The sequence below is a fragment of the Trichosurus vulpecula genome, chromosome 3 (assembly GCF_011100635.1).
Source record: "Trichosurus vulpecula isolate mTriVul1 chromosome 3, mTriVul1.pri, whole genome shotgun sequence".
Taxonomy (NCBI): domain Eukaryota; kingdom Metazoa; phylum Chordata; class Mammalia; order Diprotodontia; family Phalangeridae; genus Trichosurus; species Trichosurus vulpecula.
In genome coordinates, this window is record NC_050575.1 from 201,697,900 (window position 1) to 201,721,173 (window position 23,274).

General features: G+C 38.2%; 2 protein-coding genes across 5 annotated transcripts in view; one reads left to right on the forward strand and one right to left on the reverse strand.

Annotated features, from left to right (window-relative positions):
- Positions 1-2,425, forward strand: part of SULF2 (sulfatase 2) — a 143,516-nt gene extending 141,091 nt beyond the window's left edge. For both annotated transcript variants that reach the window (XM_036749364.1, XM_036749363.1), the window contains exon 21: positions 1,467-2,425. In XM_036749364.1, coding sequence (XP_036605259.1) covers positions 1,467-1,497 — 31 coding nt within the window. In that variant the 3' untranslated portion in view covers positions 1,498-2,425. The remainder of the gene's footprint in view (positions 1-1,466) is intronic.
- A 596-nt stretch (positions 2,426-3,021) lies between these two features.
- The window catches only part of NCOA3 (nuclear receptor coactivator 3), a 218,276-nt gene continuing 198,023 nt past the window's right edge, over positions 3,022-23,274 (reverse strand). Inside the window, exons 14-23 of one of the 3 annotated variants that reach the window (XM_036749362.1) lie at positions 22,811-23,005; positions 21,900-22,133; positions 21,657-21,783; positions 19,270-19,441; positions 18,175-18,471; positions 11,333-11,437; positions 9,122-9,368; positions 8,140-8,314; positions 7,525-7,666; positions 3,022-7,070 (exon numbers count right to left, since the gene is read on the reverse strand). In XM_036749362.1, coding sequence (XP_036605257.1) covers positions 7,059-7,070; positions 7,525-7,666; positions 8,140-8,314; positions 9,122-9,368; positions 11,333-11,437; positions 18,175-18,471; positions 19,270-19,441; positions 21,657-21,783; positions 21,900-22,133; positions 22,811-23,005 — 1,706 coding nt within the window. In that variant the 3' untranslated portion in view covers positions 3,022-7,058. Of the gene's footprint in view, positions 7,071-7,376; positions 7,667-8,139; positions 8,315-9,121; positions 9,369-11,332; positions 11,438-18,174; positions 18,472-19,269; positions 19,442-21,656; positions 21,784-21,899; positions 22,134-22,810; positions 23,006-23,274 lie in introns of those variants that run through there. The other 2 variants (XM_036749361.1, XM_036749360.1) reach the window with 2 other exon arrangements.

Here is a 23,274-nt window from a genome sequence, read left to right on the forward strand (position 1 = left end):
CCCAGCCCTCTTAAAAGAAATTGCTTTTAAGCAGTAATCCTGGGTTCCCAAAGCTATGTCAAGCAGAGTACAAACCCAGGCAGGTCCTGTATTCATTTTGGAAGGCCTCAGATGTGGTTTGGGGATGCAACCTTTGATCCGCAGAATACCTAAGTAGTCAAGTTGAGAGATGCAGTCAAGCAATCAGAGACCCCTGGATGATCACAGTATTTCCTAAAGGCGGGGGTTATATGTAACCACCTGTTCCCCTTGTGGAAAATGTATTTGAATCCTCCCTTACTGAGGGTCGGGAAGAGGAGGAGTAGTCTAAGACAAGGAAAGGAAGCATTAGTGTGAGGCTGTAAAGGATAGAATGATGTCTGCTGCCCTGCCAGCCCACAATGATATGCACAACTTTAAGCTTGCATTCATCTTCCCTCCCCCGACTTAGTTCTAATGTGAATGTATTATGTTAAAATGACATAGCGGATTTAAATTCTATGCAACTAATGGCAGGATAGTAACACTAAAAACCTTAACATTCTTAGTGTGACCAGAGTCCCACAGGACAATGGGCATGAGATTGTGAGTATCCACATTGATGGGCTCGAGTGCACACACACGGGAATTAAACATCTTGGTTTTAATGACATAATGATCAACAGTTCTGCTATAATGCTTGTTTCAAAAGCATGAATGTGTTCCAGCTAGACATATTAGGGAACATTTTGAGTACAACTCCGCAGTTATCGCCATGCTTCTTTTCCCTCTGAGGAAGCTATTTTAGTTCTCTGTATTTTGAGTTTGTGTATGCTCGCTTCTTCCACAAGAAACAGCAAGAAAACAGGAAACTGCCCCAATTCCCGACAACTCACAAGTTGCAGCCTTTCCAGTTTCTGCAAGCAAACTTCAGGTCTTTTTTAAAGCAGTGTGCCCTATTTATTGTCTGTCTTGTGGTACAGTAGGAGCTGTGGGCTGAGGAGGGCTGATTCACCCTCCAGCCTAGGGGCAGGCTAAGTAGCAGCCCACATGCTGTGGGCACTGCCATTATTTTTTGTAGTATTTATGTATTTCCTATATAACATGTATAAAACTGTACTTCTATCAGATTCCAATCTTCTTTTAATGTGCCACCAACAAAGTTCTTGAGCTTTATGCCCTAACCCTATTTTTCCCATAAGCCTCACGGTTTTTAATTGCACAATTTTGCAATTTTGCAAAAGACTGAGGCGCTTTTTGGGAACACATGCATCATAGCAGAACTGACTGTAGTTACTATGAAAGTATTAAATGACTGACTAAAAGTTAAGATGGAGTAAAAAAAAAATCCATTTGATAATCATTGTTTTAGGAGTATATATAAAGGAAGGCCCCATCTGTCTTTGGTACATAACAAACACCCTCTTTCCCAAGTTTAGGAAAACCCAGATATCTGCAAACAATATAGCATCCTAATAATGATACTTTTTTTTTTTTTGGCTTAACAGAGGACAACTATGGGAAGGATGGGAGGGCTAAGCTCCAAAAGCTGGTTCTCAAAGAAGAAAGATGTCCACTGGCTAGAAAGCCAAACTTTTTACAGATACTGTGTATGATTTCAGTAAGACTTCCACTGTTGTACTGGAGAAACTTTGGGGCTGAGGTAGGTAGAATATGCCACTGTAAACATGCTATAAAGAGATCTAGTGGATTCTAGATGACATCCAGAAAAAACAAGGATCCTTTTAGAACTCCACTGGCACACCTGCTTTTGCTTTGGACTATATACCTCACCAGCTGCACAAAAAGCATTTTTATTCCAAGAAGTCACCACTAACACTGAGTCGCTAAAGGAAAAAAGGACCTAGAAGTGTCATACGGTATCCAACATTGGAAACTCCCCCAAGGGCAAAATCCACAACAATTTTTTAAACTACAGTGAAACTCCATTTCAAACACCCTTACTTCATAAAGCATATTAACAGTCAGAGAAAGAAGGTTCTACCAAGTCGAGTGAAACAGGAACACTGCACTTAGAAAAATTGACTTTTTTTTTCCTTTTTGCTTAAAATCAAAGTAAGCACTAAGTAGAAGACAACCAGTATAAAGATGTCACAAGAGACTCAAGCACTGGGACAGAAGTGGACACACATTCACCGTGTTTCTTGTTTCCTCTGAGGAAACTGTTTTAGCTCACTGTATATATGTATGGCCAACCTATTACATATCAATTACCAATTTTAAGATGGGCAGTGTAAATAAATATTCAATAACACTCAAGTCAAAAGGAAATTCCTTCAAGTTGTGAAGATTTTTGTCAATAAATTGTGGAATGCCCAGATACCGTTTCTTTAAATGTTGCCTTGTTACCACATAATTCCAGGATTGACCATTTTTAAAGCACTACAAAGAACATGCAGTTAATGTATGTCCTGAATTTTAATGAAATCCTATTTGTACAGAAACATTTTTAGCGTGAGTATTGTATTGTTCACAAACCCAAACCATTGTATTAGGTCTTTTTATTGGGGTGGGGGGGGGGACCAAACTTTATGTTTGGGTTTTGTTGGACTTTTTTTTGGTGGGGAAGGAGGAGGATTTCTTCATACATATGCTCTGTGAAGACACAGTGAGCAGCATGGAGGGACTTTCTGATGGGGAAATCTTACCTTGATGCATTGGGAACCAATCCAGTGACAAAGCTCCAATGAACAACTGTAAAAGCTTTTCACCTGGTTGTAAACAGTGAAAAGCATAATCCAATCTGAGAGTGCAAGGGCCCAACCCCACCCCTTTTTAAAAGGTACCATTCCCTTAAAAGTCTGACTTAGCATCTACAGTCATACTCCTTTGTAGCTTTCTTATGAGTTCATTGCTATACACAAGAATGGATGGGGAAGAAATTTATCATTTATCATTTTAGAGTTCTTAAATACCATAGCTAAAAGGGAATGTAAAGACCAACCTCACCTTTTAGTAAAAGGTTTCTTCTTACCAGACGTGTGAATTTCATGTGTTACTTAAGCCAATGTGGATGAAAAGTGCTGAGTAAAATTGTCAGGGTCCAGCTTTAAATAGAAACCTTTATTTACATTGACATTAACATCCAAAAAAACAATCAGAAAAAGCAGTCATAGCTTACAACCCAGCCATCTTATAAATCATCCCATGGGGTTTGGATTTTTTGCAGTGTAAAGAAAGATACAGATATTTCAAGCAATACTTAATGTAAACTACATTTAAATTTAATTCATTCTCAATACTGTAAGCCTTCTCCTGAGAATTTTTAAATATTGCTCTCAGAATTACATACAATTTTGTGATTGCTGTATCATTTCCACCATCTTTAAAATTCCACATATTAACCAAAAAAAAAAATTAAAGAAAAAAACCCCTGCACATTACAAAATGTAACATTCAAAAGGTTTTGCCTTATAGCAGGAAAAAAAAAAGCTCTCACTCCCTTGCTGTTCAAAGCAAATATCTGGGATGCTATTAATTCTTTAACTAGCTCACACGTGTGCAGCTTCTGTGCCTAAAAGGAGACCAGATAGACAGGTAGTAAAAGTGACTTCCCTGCAGCAGGTTAAAGCAGCCACTGCTAGCATTCAAATGGCCTCACTTTCCAAATCAAAGAATTTTCCTAACAAGTGTTTTCCTGTGGAACTAAATTGGGGGAAAAAAATCCCACCCCAACCCATCTCTTAGATATTAAACACTGAAATATTAAGCAGTGCTGTCTGTATTCTACAGTTCTTTCTGTCCAGATAAATGATTCATAAATGGCATTGTCAAGAGAAAATCATTAACAATGCAATTTCATTTTTTTTAAAGGAAGGAACATTTATTTCTTTTATATCACATTTTGAGCTTAATAAAAAAAATATATCTTTGGATTCAGCAAAAAGTAAATACTGATAATATCCAACATTCTAAAATCAGATGAAGTTAGGATTTCTTGTACATCCTTCAGATACTATGTTTTAGAAAAGGGACACAGAGAAGTAAAGGAGGGGTCAGAAAAATAGCACGAGAATTTTTCAAAAAAAGTAAAAAGGGCAGGATGTACAAAAAGCCATCAATATTTGCAGGTTTCACCAGCATAATGAAGAAGTATAAAATGTTTGAAGAGTCTGGCAGGTTTCATACTGAATATAAAAAGTAGGGAGAAGAGAGCTGCCTTCTTTCCAGTGCCTGGCCATGTAAGGCTACCCCTGGAATCAGTTCTGAAGAGACCTCAAAGGGTTGGGGGTGTGGTGTTTAGAGCAAAAAAGGGAAGAGCACCATTCTCTTTGTTAAAGACAAAGAGAAGTCAAACAAGGGAAACTCACACACCCCAAGAATAGAATCTATGATATAAGGGGTGGTAGGAAAGTAACTGATTTCCCTAGAGAGGCAGCTGGTAGCACAGGGGGTAAAAGCACTGGGCCTGGAATCAGGAACACCTGAGTTCAAATCCAGCCTCAGACTAGCTTTGTGACCCTGGGCAAGTCATTTAACCTCTATCTGCCTTAGTTTTCTCATCTGTAAAGCTGGGATACTAATGGCATGTACCCAAGATAATATTTGTAAAAAGCACTTAGTACAGTGCCCAGCACAAAGTCGGTGCTATAAAAATACGGGACGGCTAGGCAGCACACCTAGAGCACCAGCCCTGGAGTCAGGAGGACCTGAGTTCAAATCTAGCCTCAGACACTTGACACACTTACTAACTGTGTGACCTTGGGCAGGTCACTTAACCCCTTGTCTTCCCCACTCCAAAAATAAAAATAGAAATACTTCTTCCCTTCACCTACTGTAAATACAGCTCTCCAAATGAGGCAAGTCGATGGTCTTGAGTCCTCTAAAGTTCATAATCTACTGTCTTCAGATATAGATCAAGTTTGTGGGAGAGTGGGGTGTTGTGTTTTTGTCTGCTTGGTTTTCTTGGGGGGGGGGGAGGCTGGGGGGAGACTGGTGAGGAAATAAAAGAGACCCATTAAAATAACCTACATCTTATTCCCAAATACATTAGCCTAAGGAGAGGATAGTGGTTGTCACTAATTTTAAGTCCCAGAGCTTCTAAAATTGACATATATTAACATTCCAATTTTTCCCACCCCCATTTTAATAACAGCTTTGGAAATTCATGCTTGCACTGCTAAAGACTTACTTTCAGGAACTTGCTGAAAACTAACTTATTGCCAACTCCCATGTGTAAATATGGCAAACAAGAATGTCGGGAACATTATAATAAACCCACTGACAATGCCAAAATTCATGGCTGAAATTTAGGACTAAGATAACAGGTGACCTGCATAGAATGGTTTTAAGTTATATCTTTCCTTCCTTTCCACTGACTGCCAACTGGTATTGGTATCTATAGACAAAAACAAGACCCAGCGGGCAGTTATCATATCTGATGCATGGACAATCAAGCGTTGACATTAGTGACCTAAGTCGTAATTCACTAAAGGGTTAGAGCTGACCAGAAAGGCCAGCTTTGTTCACAGGGGGATAAAGAAAACAACAATCCTAGCTAAGGTGTTAACAAGAAATGGCTAAGACGACATTGAAAATTAACACAAACTCATAGTAACAAGCTGCTGTTTACATCAGTTCAAAGCAGTGACAAAACCTATGTCATTCATCCACTCCCTGACTGAAAAGGCAACGTGTTTAAGTTTAAAAAAAAATACCCTGAATTGCTGTCATACAATTCATGGAGAGCTGAAAAAGGCAGAGAGCTCTTTTTCTTGTCAGATCACACTATATTTTTAAAAACTAAAATAATACCCTCCCCCCACCAAAAAAAAATTAACAAAGTGCTTAGTTCAGGTGGAGAAAACAATTACAATTGCCTAACCCTAAATGAATCGTCTTTTTAGAAAGCTATTTTTTTTTTAAAGATGGAAATGAGTGAGGTGTCCAAGACCAAAGGAGAAGGGAAGCTAAAGGCTGCCACCATCCCCCACCCAAACCCTTCCCAGGTCATTAAATTAAGAATGTCTTCTATTTTTTACCTCACTATGCTGAGCTTACAGAAATCAACACTGTTAAATACTTAGCTTCACAAACTCTGCAAAAATGAGTTCTTGTGACCTACAAAAGTCATTTATATGTACACATAATACAATATCTTAACGATTGTATTTACAAAAACCTATTCACAGAAACAGACTGCAAATTTCTGATTCAGACTGCAGTACCCGGCCTTGGGTTTTCTGAAATTGATTTTCAAAAAGGATTATTGCTCTACCATATAGGCAAAGTGTGACATTATCCAGTCCTTTTGAGTGAGTTTACAGTTCCTGCCCGATGGATTAGCTCGGACGGAGAACATAATACAGCTCGCCATAAGACCTCAAAAATATTGCATTAATCCATTACTTTCTAGATAAAGTGCACTTGGCTGCACATTAGCATGTAAATATTAGCCACTATTGCAATTAAATACTGTCATTTCCATTTTCCTTTCTGCAAAGCCACTTGCTATCAGTCATAATCTGGAATATTAGATGCTAGTGGTAATTCTAAGAGAATTAGAGGGCATAACCATCATGGTGGTGAGGAGTCCAAAGCCCATATCAAGTTGATGACATGACCTCAAGCATTCTGATTTACTGGAGACAAGAGGTTAAGAGAGGACTGTTCACCAATGAAAAAAGGCCTCAAGGCTGGGAACTACATTCTTTGTCAGACATTGCTACTAGAGAAACCAGACTTTTCTATCCCACAACTCTCCACTTTCTTTGGCCTGCCTACATTTAAAGGACTTTGGATAGCAAGGCAGAAAGAAATAATAACGCACAGGGAGTCTATATTTACTAAAATGCCATTGCCAGATTCACATCTCTAGAGGCAGAATGCCAAAAATATTTATGTCCATTGCTTAATATACCACAATATACAGAAAAACAGGTAGACAATGTTTTAGCTCATGACCCAGATCTGTTCAAATGAAGTTACTTGGGATACCTTAATGAAGATTTGGGGGAAGCAGGTCCTTTTCATAAGTAAGATGTCACTAACAATGTGTAACCCTTTATTTTACCTCCTGAAAAATACTAGTGCAGAGACTTTTGTACAGATTTTCAGTGGGAGGTTCTGGATTTCATGTGTCAGCAGTATTTCTGCAAATAACCACAAGGAAAAGGTGTTAAAACATCCATTTATGTTCAAATTGTCCACATGATTCTTTGCTTTTACTAAACTCAGTTCACTGGTTCAAATCAACAAATGGAAACCTAGCATAAAAAGGGTATGCCCTCTAATACAAATCATCACCATATGAAAAGTAGAAGCACAGACTATCAAAAACAGAAGGGCCATTTGCATAGATGTTTAAAGGTGGAACTGACTTAACAACATAGGCACTAAAAGGAGAGAGGTTCCAAAGACACCAAGTCGAACCCTCTAATGTTACAAGGAAAAATAATGACCAAAGAGAGGAACTGACTCACCCACAGTCACAAACTAATGAGGGACAGAGCCAAGATGCTATTACACAAATGCCTCTAGCAGCATTTTAAAACAAGTTAACATCACCAGAGAGTGATTAAATAAAAAGGATTATGATTTCTGTACCTGATCAGGACCCATGGGCATCCCAGACATGGGCATAGAATTCATGTTCATTTGTCCAATGTGGCCACTGTTACCATTCATGTGCATCATACTGTAGGGAGTAGGGCTACCCTGGGGGGGAAACTGCTGCTGTGGAAATGAACTGAAAAGCAAAAAGGACCATTACCTTCTATGTCCTTTTATTTAGTCGCAGACACAGAAAAGAGAATGCAAAGAAAGTCTGGGCAGTGGAGTCACTATCCTTGCACTTACAAAGAGAACATTTAAAGACAGATACCCAGAAAACTTGTTGAATCTTCACCTCCAGAAGAGCACTAATTTATTTACCATGTCTATAACAACATTTGCTTTCAAAACAAATACAGGAAATATATCCAAACACACTATTATGGTGTTCTCTGAGATAAAAACCCAAGGTCTCACTTAAAGCTTTATTGCTCAGGGCAAATATCCTTAAGTGGCAAATACAAAGAGAGTATTTTACTGGGAATCAGAGCCTAAGTGTGAAAGATTTTTAAAGTCACCTAATATTACTGACAAAACACAACTTAACAAAACCAATGGTAGCTGAAGCTATAGGAAGTTCACTACTACACATCCAAATACAGTGTTTACCTGTTCCTGGACAAGGTTCCTGATGGCCAGCCCTTCATTTCTGGGGACTGATACATTGGTGCAGTCTGAGGGTGCTGCATCATGGGGTTCTGGGAGGCACCAATTCTTGATGACATCATTGCACTTGGAGGACTAGCTACTCTGCTAAAGGCAGGATCTGACTGTTGGCTCATTCCTTATAAAAAAAAAATAAAACAAAATTACTGGTTTGGCTTGTAGGGTCTTTTATAAAAGGACAAACAGTTATTCAAATGCTAATCCATAAGAGTACTGCATTAATTTCTCTAAAGAACAGTATGGGCAAAGTTAGAAGAGATGAGGGGTTATGCTATACCTCATCCATTCCTATGTTGTGCGTAGATACTCTTGAGTCCCACAAGAAATATAACAAGTAACATACTTATAACAGGAAGACAGTCACATTCCTTAAAACAAAATTAGCTTGCTTTCCCTTCTAAACATTTAATATTACTGAACATACTTACACATATAAAGAGACAATTTACTGCTTGAGATTGGTAGATATACAAGAGGATACTTGTCCTAGTAAGTGAACATCAATAGTCTTTGCCAAAATTTTTCCCATTTTTAGCCCCCAAACAGATAGCTGAGCCTCCCTACTACAACCAAAAGTTGATAAGAAGTAACTAATGTTCAAAAAGCACTTATTTGCTGTCAGCAGTCAGGATTTAATAAGTTTATACCTCTAACAGGTCTTACTAAAAGCTAAGCCTTCAGCAGTATGGAACTAATTCTGTCCCTAAGGGTACAAAGAAAGCCATTTTATACCTTTTCCTCAAAACTTAAATTGAGGGAACAAAAGATATGTAGTGAAAATATGTCAAGTAAACGTGGTAACAATCTGCCTACAGCCAATGGTGAAAAGTATTGGTTAAATTTTTGCTTGTTTGAATACTGTGAACTGTTTAGGCAATCTACAGCATTCCCTTAAGGAAGACAAGTTTTCTTCTGTAGAATTTACCATAATTTGGTGGGTATGAAAACTGTTGGGGAGGAGCTTGTGGCATCGAGGTCCCAGCTAAAGCACCATCCATGCTGGCTGAAGCAGTCACATTGGGGGGAGGGCTGAAGGTCTGTGTCTGCTGCTGCTGCTGCTGCTGCTGCTGCTGCTGCTGCATCATCATTGCCATCCGATGCTGTCTGATATGGTGACTGATCAGCTCTCTACTGCGCTGGGCTACCATCTGGGCATTGAGAAAACCTTGCTGCTAACCAGGAGAACAATTAAAGACATATATGAAGAACAAACCAATTTCATACTGATCAAGAACCCAACAGGCATTACAGATACAGATTACGTGGAGGGCAGGGATCCTGAGAGGGTTTTCAATGGAATTGTATGATAGCAAGACGAGCAGAGAAAATCTGACCAAGACCTTCAAGTTCTTTGTGAACACTCTGAAATAGGCCACAGGAAGCTAACTGTTTAAAGGAACAGGAGAGTATTTCCAAAGCAAAGGACCTAAAAGCTAATTCAGTGACATCACAGAATCTCACATGGCCTGTAGGTGCTCCAGTATAGCGTGCCTGACAAACATTCATCCAGCCTTCACTTGAAGATCTCTCTACCTTCCAGGGCAACCTATTCTACTATAAGAGCAGAATTTTGGTTCTAATACCTCCAAGCAATCACATAACAACAAAAAGTAGAGTAGTCTGGGGGTACCAATCTCATTCCTTAAAAATAAAATATAGCATGGCATTTTTTTGGCAACCACCTTTTTTATATAATATGTAGATGCTATCTCTCCATGTGGCATAAGCTAAAGATAGGAAGAAATGACATTCCCTATCACTGCTCTCACTGTTACTAGTAAATGAGACTCGACAGATGAGTAGTCAAAGGATATGAACAGTTTCTCAGAAGAATTAGAAACTACTGACAACCACATAAAAGAATGTTCTGAATTACTAATAATAAGAAAAGTACAACTCTAATAATTTTCAGGTTTTGCCTAACCACAACAAACTGGCAAAGCTTACAAAAGGTGGAAATAGCCAGTGTTGGAGGGATAACAGAAAAACAAGCACACCAAGACACTGTTGATGATGCTATGAACTAGTCCAACCACTCTGGAAAGCAATCTGCAATCATGCTAACAGACTAAATTCTTACCATAACCTTTGACCCAAACACATTGCTTAGAAGCATCTACTTTAAGAACATCAATGACAAAATGAAAGCGCCAAATATTTATACCAAAATATCTACAGCAATATTTTTTTCTTGTAAGAAAGAACTATAAACCAAGTAGCTGCTTACTCATGGGGGAATGTCTAAACAGATCATGACCCATGAATGTAATGGAATATTACTATGATGTAAAAAACTGTGAATGGAATGAATACTAAGTAGTATGTTAAGACTTTAGTGAATTGATGGAAAATGATGTAAGCAGTCAAGGAAAACTATGTACACTGACAGCAAAGTAAATGGAAAGAAAGCAAGTGCTACTGAATGTTGCAAAATTATAATGACCCAGTTTGGCCTCAAATAAGATACCTAACCCCACTTTCTCTGCAGAAATGAGGGACTGTGAGTGTCAAACACTGTATACAGCAACAGGCTAGTTAAAAGATGGCTCTTGGGGGAAGTAGAGGGAAACCAAGGGAACTGTAAATGATATAAAAACAAAAACTATCAAAACAATTTATTGTTTTTAAAAATTAGATTAGCTAATATTTCATTCAAAAGAACACTGGATCCTAAAAAGTCCATGTTCAATTATGCTAAACCAGGACTAATAATAATACAGGAGAAAAGAAACAGCCCCAGAAGGCAGAACTAGGAACAATGAGTGAAAGCTGCAAAGAGGGATATTAAGGTATAAGATAAGGAAACCACTAAAGCTATCTTCAAAGAGAACAAGAAGGTACTGAGTTCCCTCTGTGCTGTACATCTTCAAAGTCTATACAGACCATCATAGATGGGATCCCAAAAGTCTTTGGCAGCTTGTAAGCACTTAACAGCTTTAAACTGCACTAAGACTTTTGGGACATTCTGTCTGTAGTCTGATATTATGTTATACAGGGGATTCTTGTTTACTTTTACGCTGGATGGCCTCCAAGGTTCCTTCCAATTCTGATGTTCTACAATAAAAGGATATAATGCATTTATTCAACAATTATTCACATGTGCTCCTTGAACTGAAGAGCTCAGGACTGTTCTCACCTGAGAATTTACTTGGGCCTGCATTACAGGCCTCATCACTGTAGCTCCACTAGCAGGAGGGGTTTCCATTTTCATTTCAAGGGCCTGACGGCTCTGGTTCAGAAACTGGAGAGAGAGAAAAACAGGTCAGAGTACACATGAAGTATACTAATAGACAAAAGAGAACATGCCTTCAAAACAGAAGCATTGAACAATGGAACAAGCCACCAACTTGAAGGTTATAAACGAACCTTGCAAAATATTTCAGGCTCAATGTATTTAAGCTTGTAAAGTCCTTGGTCAGCAGAAATGAAGCTTAAAATAAGAGAACCTTACAAAAACAAATAAAAGATGGATGTGAAATTGTACCTTAAAGGACATCATCAAAAAGTATCAGAAAAGATTTGTTGAGGCAGATTATCTCTACAATTGTAATTTTGTAAATTAGGCACTTAGAGAAGCTGCATTAACTTTCTCATGTTAACCTTTAATGCCCTAGTATTAATGGGGCATTCTTCCAGGTAACATTTAATAACGAGTTTTAAATGACACCCTACACAAGTGAACAAGTTCCCAAAATGCTGACCTTTGTCTGCCTGGGAGCATTCAAAAGAAGGTAAAAGCGTTCTCTGGATTATAAAATTACAGGCAAACATAATTCAGTTCAATTCAACAAATATAGAACATTCTTCGAGGTAACATTTGGTAACATTTGGTTACAATGTATTTAAAAGAGAATCATTAGTAAACACAACTTTCCAAAATGCCCAATTGTCTGTGTGGAAGCAGTTAATGCACAGGAATATACAGAGCTCTCTAGAATATAGATTTGCAAATCAATTCAATTTGATTCAGTTCAACAAGCACTTAATCACCTGTATGCATGAAACTCTGGCAGAAAGACAAAAACAAAAGTTACTGCCCCAAAGGAGCGCTATATTCTCCTGGGAGCACAGGACATAGCAGAAAAACTGAGAAAGAGAAAAGTTAATAAAATACAACACTGCTAGGAGGGGACATTAGGGAAAGCTTCATGGAGAAGGTGGTACCTGAGTTAAGCCTTGAAGGAAGACCAAGTTTGTTGAATGGATGGAAGGAAAGAAGGCTGACAAACAGATGAGAAGGAAGTACATTCTAGGCACGGAAGATGGTTTGTATAAATGTAGATTAAGAAAAAGGGAGTATCACACATAATTGACATAAAAGGTAACATGATAAAGGCAAGGAAGAAACCCGCCTTTGAGATCTATGGATAGATAAAGTTTCACAGGATAGAGAGGATCACAGAAAATAAAATGGATAATTTTTGTTAAATAAAATTTAAATATTTTTGCACAAAAAAACCCAATGTAGCTAAAATTAAAAGGGAAATGGGCATAACTGGGGAAAAAATCTTGAAGCAAGTCTCTCTGGTAAAGATTTCACATCCAAGACATATAGGAAACTGATTCAAATTTATAAGACATTCCCCTATAGATAAAGGTTCAAAGGCAATTTTCAAAATGAAGAAATTCAAGCTATCAACAACAATGTGAAAAAAATGCTCCAAATCACTAATAATTACAAAAATACAAACACAAGTGACTCTGCAGTTCCATCTCACACCCATCAGATTGTCAAAGATGACAAAAGAGAAAAATGACAAATACTGGAAAAACCGCAAAAAACAAAACAGGTCCACACTAGTACACTGTTGATGGAACTCTGAATTGGCCCAGCCATTTGCTTTTGGTTTTTGGTTTTTTGGAGAGGAGAAGGCAGGGCAGTTGGGGTTAAGTGACTTGCCCAAGGTCACACAGCTAGTAACTATTGTCAAGTGTGTGAGGCCACATTTGAACTCAGGTCCTCCTGACTCCAGGGCCGGTGCTCTATTCACTACGCCACCTAGCTGCTCCTGGCCCAGCCATTTGGAAAACAATTAGGAACTATGCCCCCCAAATTGTGAAACTGAACACCCAGCAACACTATTACTAGGCCTATACACTAAAGAAATCAAATAAAGAAGAAAAGCAGCAATATGACGAGTCCCTGGGAGCAAGGAGACACCAGGCTTGCTTGAAAAGGGATGAATGAGCCTAGGTCAAAACTAGAGAATGTCAAAGGTTCCATGCCAATCACAAGTGGCTGCTACACTCTGGTCTGGGCGAGATAGGCAGGAAGGGAAGACATGGGAGCTGGGAAGAGAGGGAGTATCAAGTCCAGGCAGCAACAGTCCAGTCTGGCTAGAATGTGGCATTCAGAGATAACTAGTACAAAACGAGGCTACAAAGATTAGTGACAAAAGGTTCAAATACTTGGCTATGGATCCTCTATTTTATTCTACAGGCAAGGGAAAGTCATGGAAGGTTTTTGAGCAAGAGAGTAAGATGATCAAATCTGTACTATATTATTATTAAGATTATTTTGACAGCTGTGTGTAGAATGGATTAGAGGGAAGATACAAAGAAGCAGTGAGACCATTTTGGAGGCTTAAAATAATTCAGGCAGAGAAATATTTAAGGTATGAATTAGGACTATGGCATATACATGGAAAGAAGACACTTTACTTAGGTATGAGACTAGATGCTGTCTGAGGTCCATTCCAATTATGGAGTTCTGGGATTTTATAACATATTAAAGAGATATTATGGAAGTAGAGTACACAAGATTTGCCACTAACTAAAGGTGAAGGGTAAGAGAGAGGGCAGAGTTAAGCATGACTGAGGTTACAAACTTGGTGACTGGAAGGTAGGTGATATCCCAGGTCCAAAAAGGGAAGTTTGGAGGATGTATAAGACTTGGCTGTAGGGGGGGGAAGGAGAGAAGGAAAGAGAAGATATTAAGCTCTATTTTTTATATAATGAATTTAAAATACAAGTGGGATATCTAGGAGTAGATATCTAGCAACAAGTTGACAATTAGAGCTCAGGAGAGAGATCAGGACTTGATATACAGATCTGAGAATAAGCTGCACAGAAATGATACTTAAAACCATAAGAATCAGTAAAACCTATTGAGAGAACATAGTAACAGAGGTCAGGAGAACAGCCACACTAAATGGATGATGATTCAAAAAAAAAAAAACTGAAAAATCATCAAATAACTATAAGAAAAGACCAGCCTCAAGAGGAGGAAGTAGGTCAACAGTATCAAAGCCTGAAGAGATGTCAAGAAGTATGAGGACTGAGGAAAAAAAGGTCATCAGACGTCAACCAACCAACAAGCATTCACCTAACACTTTCTATGGGTCAGCTGCGATGCTAGGCACCACGAATACAAAGGCAGAGCTGAAACAGTCCCTCCCTTAAGCACATTCTGAGAGAGCAAATACATTCCATAAGTATATACAGAATAAAGGCAAGGTAATTTTTGGTGCAATGCACTAGAAACTGGTGGAAAATCAGGAAAAGCTTTATACAGAACAGAGCACTTGAGCTAAGCTCTGAAGAAATCTAGGGAGTCTAAAAGGTGAAGTTGAGGTAAGAATGCATTCTGGGCCTGAGCAAAGGAACAGAGACAGGTTCATCGGGTCATTTTCTGAATCAAAGCTTCCAAGATGCCAATCTGTATATATCTTTTTTGTCTCCCCCATTAGATATAAGCTCCTTACAATCAAGGCGTGTTTCATCCATTGTATTTTTAAATTTTAATGCCCAGCACATAAAAAGCACTTGATAAAATACTTGACTGATTAAGGAGGAGATGGGAGAGAAGAAGAGGGGCAAAGGAAAAGGTCTTTGGGAATATCCAGTTAGGAGATGGTATAATAATGATCCAGCTAAAGAGATGGAGTTGTTAAATTCATATCCTAAGAAGGAAATGAGATATCTAGGAAAAATCAAAAGAGAGGTTGCACAAAAACCCAGAGAGGAAAGAATATCTAGGAGATCAATGTACCAAATGCAGAGAGGTCAAGAAGAATGAGGATTAAGAAAAACCTATGAGATTTGTCAATTAAGAGATTACTGGTGTTTAATATGATTGTATATGTATAACCTATATCAGATTACTTGCTGTCTTGGGGAGGAAGGAGGGGAAGAAGGAAGACAGAAAAATTCAGAACTCAAAATTTTACAAAAATGAATGTTGAAAACTATCTTTAAATATAATTGAAAAAACACTATTAATGAAAAAAAATTTAAAAGATTGTTAGTAACTCTGAAGAGATCAATTTCTGCTGAGTAGAGTCTGATGCCAAACAGTAATGAGACTGAAAAAAGAGTAAGGAGTCACTGAATGCAGGAAGCTTTTTTCCTAGCAAATTGTGAAGAGAAGATTATAGGACAGTATCTTAAGGGAATGGAAAATTCAAGTGAAGGATTTTTTACAGATAGAATAGATTTACATGTGCTTGTAAAGCAGCAAGAAAGCACCACTGGATAGGAGGAGATTGCAGATGAGAAAGACAGAGAATGATACAGTAAATCCTTGTAGGATATAAGAAGGCATGGGATCCAGGACACTGAAGTGGCCATAGGAGGGAAGATCATCCCCTTTCTCATACACAGGAAGAAAGGATGGTTAAGAATATTGAGGGGTTTTGAGATTTACAGAAGGAAGAAAAGAGGACAGATGGCAAATGATTTATGTTCCCAGTAAAGTAGAGGGCAAAGAACTTTTTGATGAGAGATAGGAAAGTGAGGAAAGAGTTGAATGCTTAAGAGAAAGCACTGTTGTTCTCTGTACTTGAGGAGAACCAAAATGACATCACTATGTCAGAGTAAACGCACATGTGTCTGACTGTGGCTGATCAGACCAGTACAAGCTCAGAAGGCTCTACCACAGGTCGTGTACAATAAGCCTATATGAACATTTGGGATGGAGATGTCTCTAAATTTGTACATCTCGTGTTTCTTTTAAGCTACTACAAAAAATGTTTAAGATGAAAGATGAAAAAGATGAGAAAACACCTTTTTTTTTTTGAGAGAAAAGGTGACCCGGAACAATGCCTAAGAGGGGAACAAAATAATCAGTAATAAGAAAAGGTTTACTGTGTAACAGTAGGGGCCAACTTGAGAGTAGATTAAACAAATCTGAAATGGACCCAGTTGTCAGTTATATAAGCAAATAACTAAGACAGAAGGTAGATTAACAGAGAAGCCAGATGGAGATGATGATGTCAGGTTGAGAACTACAGGGGGTGAATGGTGGTAGACCAGGGATTCTAAGATGGAGAAAAGTATAAAGCTGAACTAGTGAATTAGATCATGCTTGCAAGAAGAAAACAAAGGCAGGATAGTAGTGATAGAGCTGGAGAACAAAGAAAGCTAGCTGGGACTAGATGCCCCAGTACGGATGAAGTATTCTTAGGAATAAGTGAGTAAGTGACTTAGGAAGAGTGAAGCAGAGAAATAGATGGAAAGACAGGAGATTTTTATAATCAGCAAGAAGAAGTTCAGAGTTCAAAATTATAAGAAATAATAGGTATCGGTCAAGTAAGAGCTAAGGTATGAACACCCGTATATGCAGATGAAGTAGAACGAAGCTATCGTTTTAAAGAGTTGAGGTGTTTGATGAACTGTGAAGTCAGGGTGTCAGAATGGTGGTCACCAATGAGTACACTAGAGCCCCAAAAAATATGAACACAAGATCTGGATTAGAAAGGACAATGAACCCACTACCGAACTCCTTAAGAAATCTAAGCCTAAAGCCTGCATGTAAAATATAACCATTAACTGAGACAAAATGACCTAGAGCCCAACAGAACACAGGAGCAATAAACTGGACCAGATGATATTCAAAAAAGCAAGAATACTGTAGTGAAAGGAGCATAAGACTCAATGTCAAAAGACCCAAGTTCAAATATCAACTCTGCCTCTCAATGCCTGTGACGTAGTCATTGAAACCCTCTGGGTCCAAGATCTCTCATCTATAAAAAGTTAAATTAGATGCATTTCTAATGACCCTTCCAGTTCTAAATCCTAGGATCTAACTGATCTACTTACATAAACGCTATTAAATAGACACATGAATAGACTTAAAATTCATTAAAACTGCCTTCATGGGTTTGTCTTCCTCAGTGATCAGTCATTTAGTTGTGTATATCAGGGTCAGTTTTAGAGTAGGAAGGAACCTTAAGGAATAGTTAATCCAATTTTCTCACTTTGCAAAGGAGAAAACTGAGTGATCTGGAGTTAAAGCAAGGCGGCTTTTGGGTAAAAAGTGGCAAACACAAAATACGCCCCCCAGAACCCCCAACTTAAGGGTTCTTCCCACTGTACTACAAAGTCTTACAGACTAAGAAATGACAGGGACAAAATAACTAAATGTTTAATTTTGTAATATCAAAATTAAACTAAGATATTATAATATAGTGATATAATCTCCCATCATAAAGTGAGGAGATATCCTGGTCTGATTGTAAACACTGGACTTGGAGCGAAGAGTCTACTGAAGTCTCAGCTTCAGTTCTCTCATCTATAAAACAGGAATCATTCTTCTCCTACTTGTTTCACAAATGGAAGCATTTATTTCAATACCACAAAATGCTTAAAAATAAGGAACCCTGAATAATTTTCTATTCAGAACATCACCTCTACATTCTGCCCACTGGTAACCTTGGGGCCCTCAGATCTTGGCAGGCCCAGGCCTCCACAACCATTCACAGCTTGCACTGCATGCATGCCCCACCACCTCCTGACTTTCCAGCTTCTCTTTAGGTGTTGTCCTCACTCAAAAGAAGATAATACTCCTTAAGGGCAAGGAATGTACACGGTTCCTGGCATATAGTTAGCACTTAATAAATCACCATTTACTTCCATCCTATTCAGATGATATGAAAGAATCGAAATATTGATTTCTTGTTCCCATGAAGATAGGATTCTCTCTTCCCACCCCTCACCCCTACCTCTGCGACTTCAACCACCATCAACACATTCACTTACCTGCTGGCCCTGAAGTCTCTGTTGGAGTTGCATTCTAAGTTGTTTGGGTGTATTTGTTCGGGGTCTCATCATGTTAGCTCTGGGATGCATTCCCTGTAGTGGAAAGTTACCCTGTTGGCTCATTTGATTCATCATTGAATTATACTGTTGCTGTTGTCCCTGAAGATTACTGAAACCTCCTTGTATTACTGCAGACTGGGCTTGATAGGATTGTCCATACAGAGCAGACTTTTGGTCAATCATTACTGCAGATTCTTGACTTTGGAAAGACTCCTGTTTAGTTTCCAAAGCTTGTCCCTTTAACAACAAATAAATGAATGAATACCAATACATACCATACATCTTAAAGAGATTAGGCATTTAGGTATTAAGTTTAAAATGCCAGCATGAAATTCCAAAAACAAAATGATACTTGTCACCACACTGTCTGAAAAAGAACAACTAAACACCTTCTTTTGCAAAGTTGAGAAACCATCCATAATGCAAAACAGCCAGTAATAATTTTTCTGTTTTGCGAATGTGGAGTTTTGTATAACTGCTTAAAGGAAAAGAATGAAAAATAATAGGGTACAGGAGAGAAGTGAAGGGATGATCATGGCAGATATACCTTATTAGTTTCATTTTGTTGAAACTAATTAAAAAAACTTGCATTCTAGCTGAGGCAGCTGGCAGTATACTAGATCATTACATGTCTAGGATCTAAAACTCCCTGACAGCAAATTAATGCAAATATAGACAATAATGGTTGAGGATTTTCATATAATTTGAATCACGCAACACTGTCAGGTATTCAGTCATGCTGCTAAGATTATGAACGTTAATGACTGGGGTAAACTAAAGTAAATATAGAATCAAAAGCTATGACCTTGAGCTTTGTCATTTGTAAAATGAGATTATCTTCTCAAGTCCTGAACAAGTCACACATTCTTGGAAGCCAGTTTTGCTGAGTCATAATTACTAAATTATAAATAATCCTTTTGTTACCTAGTAGGATTCTAAGAGTAATACTGTAGTTTTACAAATCATTTTTCCATTTACAAAATACTAAAATATGAAAATAGATATATATCAATTAGTCGGGTTAATATTGCTTACTTGATTTACAAGATCAGGAATTCCCAAAGCTTTATCAATTTCTTCAAGTCCTGTGACATCTGTGTTACTCAATAGAGTATGTAACTGATCCAAAAGAGCTCTTTCATCACTCTGACCTTCTATGTTAGAAGGAGGACACAAGAGATCATCTAGGGAATTCCTAACAAGGGCTCTAAAAAAAAGACAAAATTCAAAACATCCGATGTTATAAAGATAATTGCAGACACTTCTAAATAAAGTACAGTGTTCATTGAATGAAACTTTCCCATGCTATTGACAACACTATTTGATAGTCATCTAAAAAGCATGGTCATACAGGAATTGGATAAAGTCAGAAGACCTCAGTTCTAATCCTAACTCTGATACCTCCTAACCTCTTGACCTTGGTCAAGACACCTAACCCTTCCCTGTAAAATGGGACTAATACGTCCTGGCCTACTCCAAATGCTTCTGACCCTATCATTCTAAGACATGGTTGCTGTAATGATCATATATACGCATGAAAACTGCTTTGCTATTATGCTCGGTTTGGTTCAATAGATACGCCAAGTACATCCTAATCACTGTGGTAGATCCTTGGGACAAAAGATAAAACCAAAGTGTTCTTGCCCTTACAATCTATTAGTGGCATACAACATTTACAGAAATAATTACAGTACGCAGAAAATTATGGCAGTGGTAGCAGGAGGACGGGGGGATCAGAGACAGTTTCTTGGAGAAAATGGCACATAAACTGAATGGGAAAAAACTTACTGCCTTTTGAGAGACAGTGCCTGTGTATATCCAGCACAAAGAAAGCAGAGTTCCATTCAAGGAATAGGTTATGAGTCAGTTTGGCTGGAATGCAGAGTTCATGAAGGGGAGTAGTAGGATATAAGGTTGGAAAGGTAGATGGGAGTCAGATTGTGGAAGGCCTTAAAAGCCAGGCTAAGAAGTCCATATTTATTATATAGACAAAATATATATAGCCACTGAAGGTTGCTGAGTGACACGGTCAGACCCGCTGTGCCTTAGGAAGATTATTTTGATAACTAGATGGAAGATGGATTCAATGGAAAAAAAGGAAACAAATTAGGAGGATTACAGTAATCCGGATGAGAAGTGGTGACGGAATACATTGTTGGTAGCATATCAATTGGTCCAAACATTTTTAGAAAGCAATGGAGAATGAGAGAGAGAGAGAGAGAGAGAGAGAGAGAGAGAGAGAGAGAATGTGTGTGTGTACGTGTGTATGTGTGTTTAAAGCAATTAAAGACTTTGCCTAGAACTTCCAGCCAAAATGGCCACTTCAATGCAAGACAAGCTGCACAGCTCCCATCCATATATCTAATCCAGCAAAACCCTGAAGTATGAAACATGGAACAGTCAATAGAATCACCCTCAAAGCCAGGAAGATCTAGGTCCAAGACCAGCTTCTGATGCACACTGGCTGTCTGACCCTGGGCCAATCACACGACCTATTAAAGCCCTAAGCAATTATGGCTGTAAGTTGCAGGCAAGATGCCATATTGCATTGGCAGAGCAAGTTCAACACTGGAATGAATAAAAACATTCTGGAACTGAGAAGAGAAGATAATAATATCATGTTCGATGACATCCAAAAAGTTATTTTCAAGTATAAAATCTGTTTAAAGAAACCAGAGTAATCTCACACCTAGCATCAAAAAGTAAGGTACTTCAAATAAATGAGTTTCCCAGTTAACTTTATAGACAGAAATCTATCACACTTCTTTGTCTTCTGAAGCGTAGTAAACTATTAGGCATCAATTTTAGTGACACACTTAAGAAACATATAAAATATATGTCTATTTGCCCTTATATTAAGTGAGGCCAAAATATTTTGGCTTTAAAATTTTTTTTTTCCTTCTATCTCATCTCTTTACTGTGAACACTGCTTTTCAGTGCTGCAAGTGTGTCCTCCAAGTTTCTAATCTGCTTTCTTATTCTTTCCACACAATGGACTAAGCAACAGCTTAAAAATATTTGAATTCTCAGGGTAGCTAGGAGGCAGAGTGAGGAGAGCACTGGCCCTGGAGTCAGGAAGACCTGAGTTCAAATCCAGCCTCAGACACTTGACACTTACTAGCTGTGTGACCTTGGGCAAGTCACTTAACCCTAACTGCCTTGCCTTCCCCCTCTAAAAAAAAAATCTGATTTCTCCTAGCCAAGTATTTCTTGGGATCTATAACATATAGGACCATTTTTCTTTTACTTTGGATGATACTACTATGCTTGTAATGGGGGAGGATACTGATATTCTAATGTACAGATAGTTGTGGTTACTATGATCATACATATAATCTAACTATAACTACTTCCTTACAAATTTGGTTATGACTCTTTCCTTAAAAAATAAACATACTGACATCATCTATTTGAATCCCTACCTATTTTGCGTCCCACGAGGGCTCTGATCCATGGATAACATATTATCAGGCCAAGATCCAGGTTGATTAGAGGGTCCTGTCTGGCCATAGGCATTTACTCCCATGCCCATAGGAATCTCACCAGGTCCTAGGAAATAAAAATCAGGAAATATTTGGAAATATACAAAAGAATCCCTGAAAAAATCTTAGGTAGCAATTACAAATACTTATTTTACTTTTTTTTCTGGAGAGAAGAAAACTTACTCATATGAATCATCTGCTGCTGCAGCACTGGCCTTGTACCAGGTATACTATTGGACCTAACAGGAAGGCCAGGCAAAGCACCACCCATTGCAGGTCTGGGTAAAGAATTACTATAGTCAGTTCCTGGCCTCACCAACGAACTTGTGTTTTGTTCCAATCTACTAACTTTAGAATTTGGCAAACCCCACTCTCCTGAGGGATGATGGTTCATAGTCATATTTCTATTCGGCCCACCTAGTGGAAAAAGAAAGGATTAGTTCTTCACCATTTTATAACATTGGAATTTTCTTTTCATATAAGTAACTTCAACTACACAAAATAACGGCCCAAAAGAAAATCCCCAAAAAGTAACCTGCTGATACTACCACAAATGACATTCTGCCTTACCACTTCTGAGGGTCAAAGCCAAGTAATAAAATTTAAAATTATTTGGTCACTATTAATACGGCAAATAAATGTATAAATATATTCTGTAGGGTATTATTCCAGTCTGATTAAAAATTAGGAAAGTTATTAATAAAAACTAAAAGAATTTTAACACAGTAAGTGAAACCTTGATGCAGATAAATTGTGAGACTTGGATGGATTCAATGTCATAACTTTTACTTAAGATAAAAACTTAAGTGGGCTCCATGTTCTCTAAGGTCCCTTCTCATTCTAAATTGATGACCCTATAATCTACTTTACAAAACACAATTAAAATGGGGAGTTTGGGGGAAAGTGTGGGTGCACGCAAGTACATGCGTGTGCGCACACGCGTGCACACACACACCCCCCAGGGTGGTATGGAGGGGAGGAGTAGAAAGAAGGGGAAAAAAAAAAACTTCTGTCTCATAGAAATGTTTCATATAAGTATTTAAAAGGTTGTTTTCCAAAATGCATTATAGTAACTGCCAAGTAAAGCAACATACCCATGTTAGAGCCAAAATTCTCCTGTGTATCCATTATCCTTGTATTCCCGCTTACCACAGGCTGCTTTGGTAACATGGGAAATGCATTAATATTTCTCACTGGAGGGCTTGAACCAACAGGAATAGGGCTATCCAAGGATACAGCTCGATTAAAAGGAGGACGAGCAGATGGCAGAGACTGTGGGCTTCTCAAACCTAAAAAGGAACCAAAAATGTATTTTATAAATAACATTGTATCTACCTCAAAATAGCTAGAAATGAAATAGAGAGCTCTTGTATCTCTGCCAATGCCTACACCGTGCCCCTCGAATGCTAAATACACAGCTTTTCCTTTACAGAATAAACACCAGAAGGAGACATAATCCATACTGAAAGTAAACTAGCATTATAGCCATCCTGGATGAAGAATTTCAACAGTGGAACAGGGATGAGTGCTGCCCTATGAAGTGAAATTTTAATTAAGG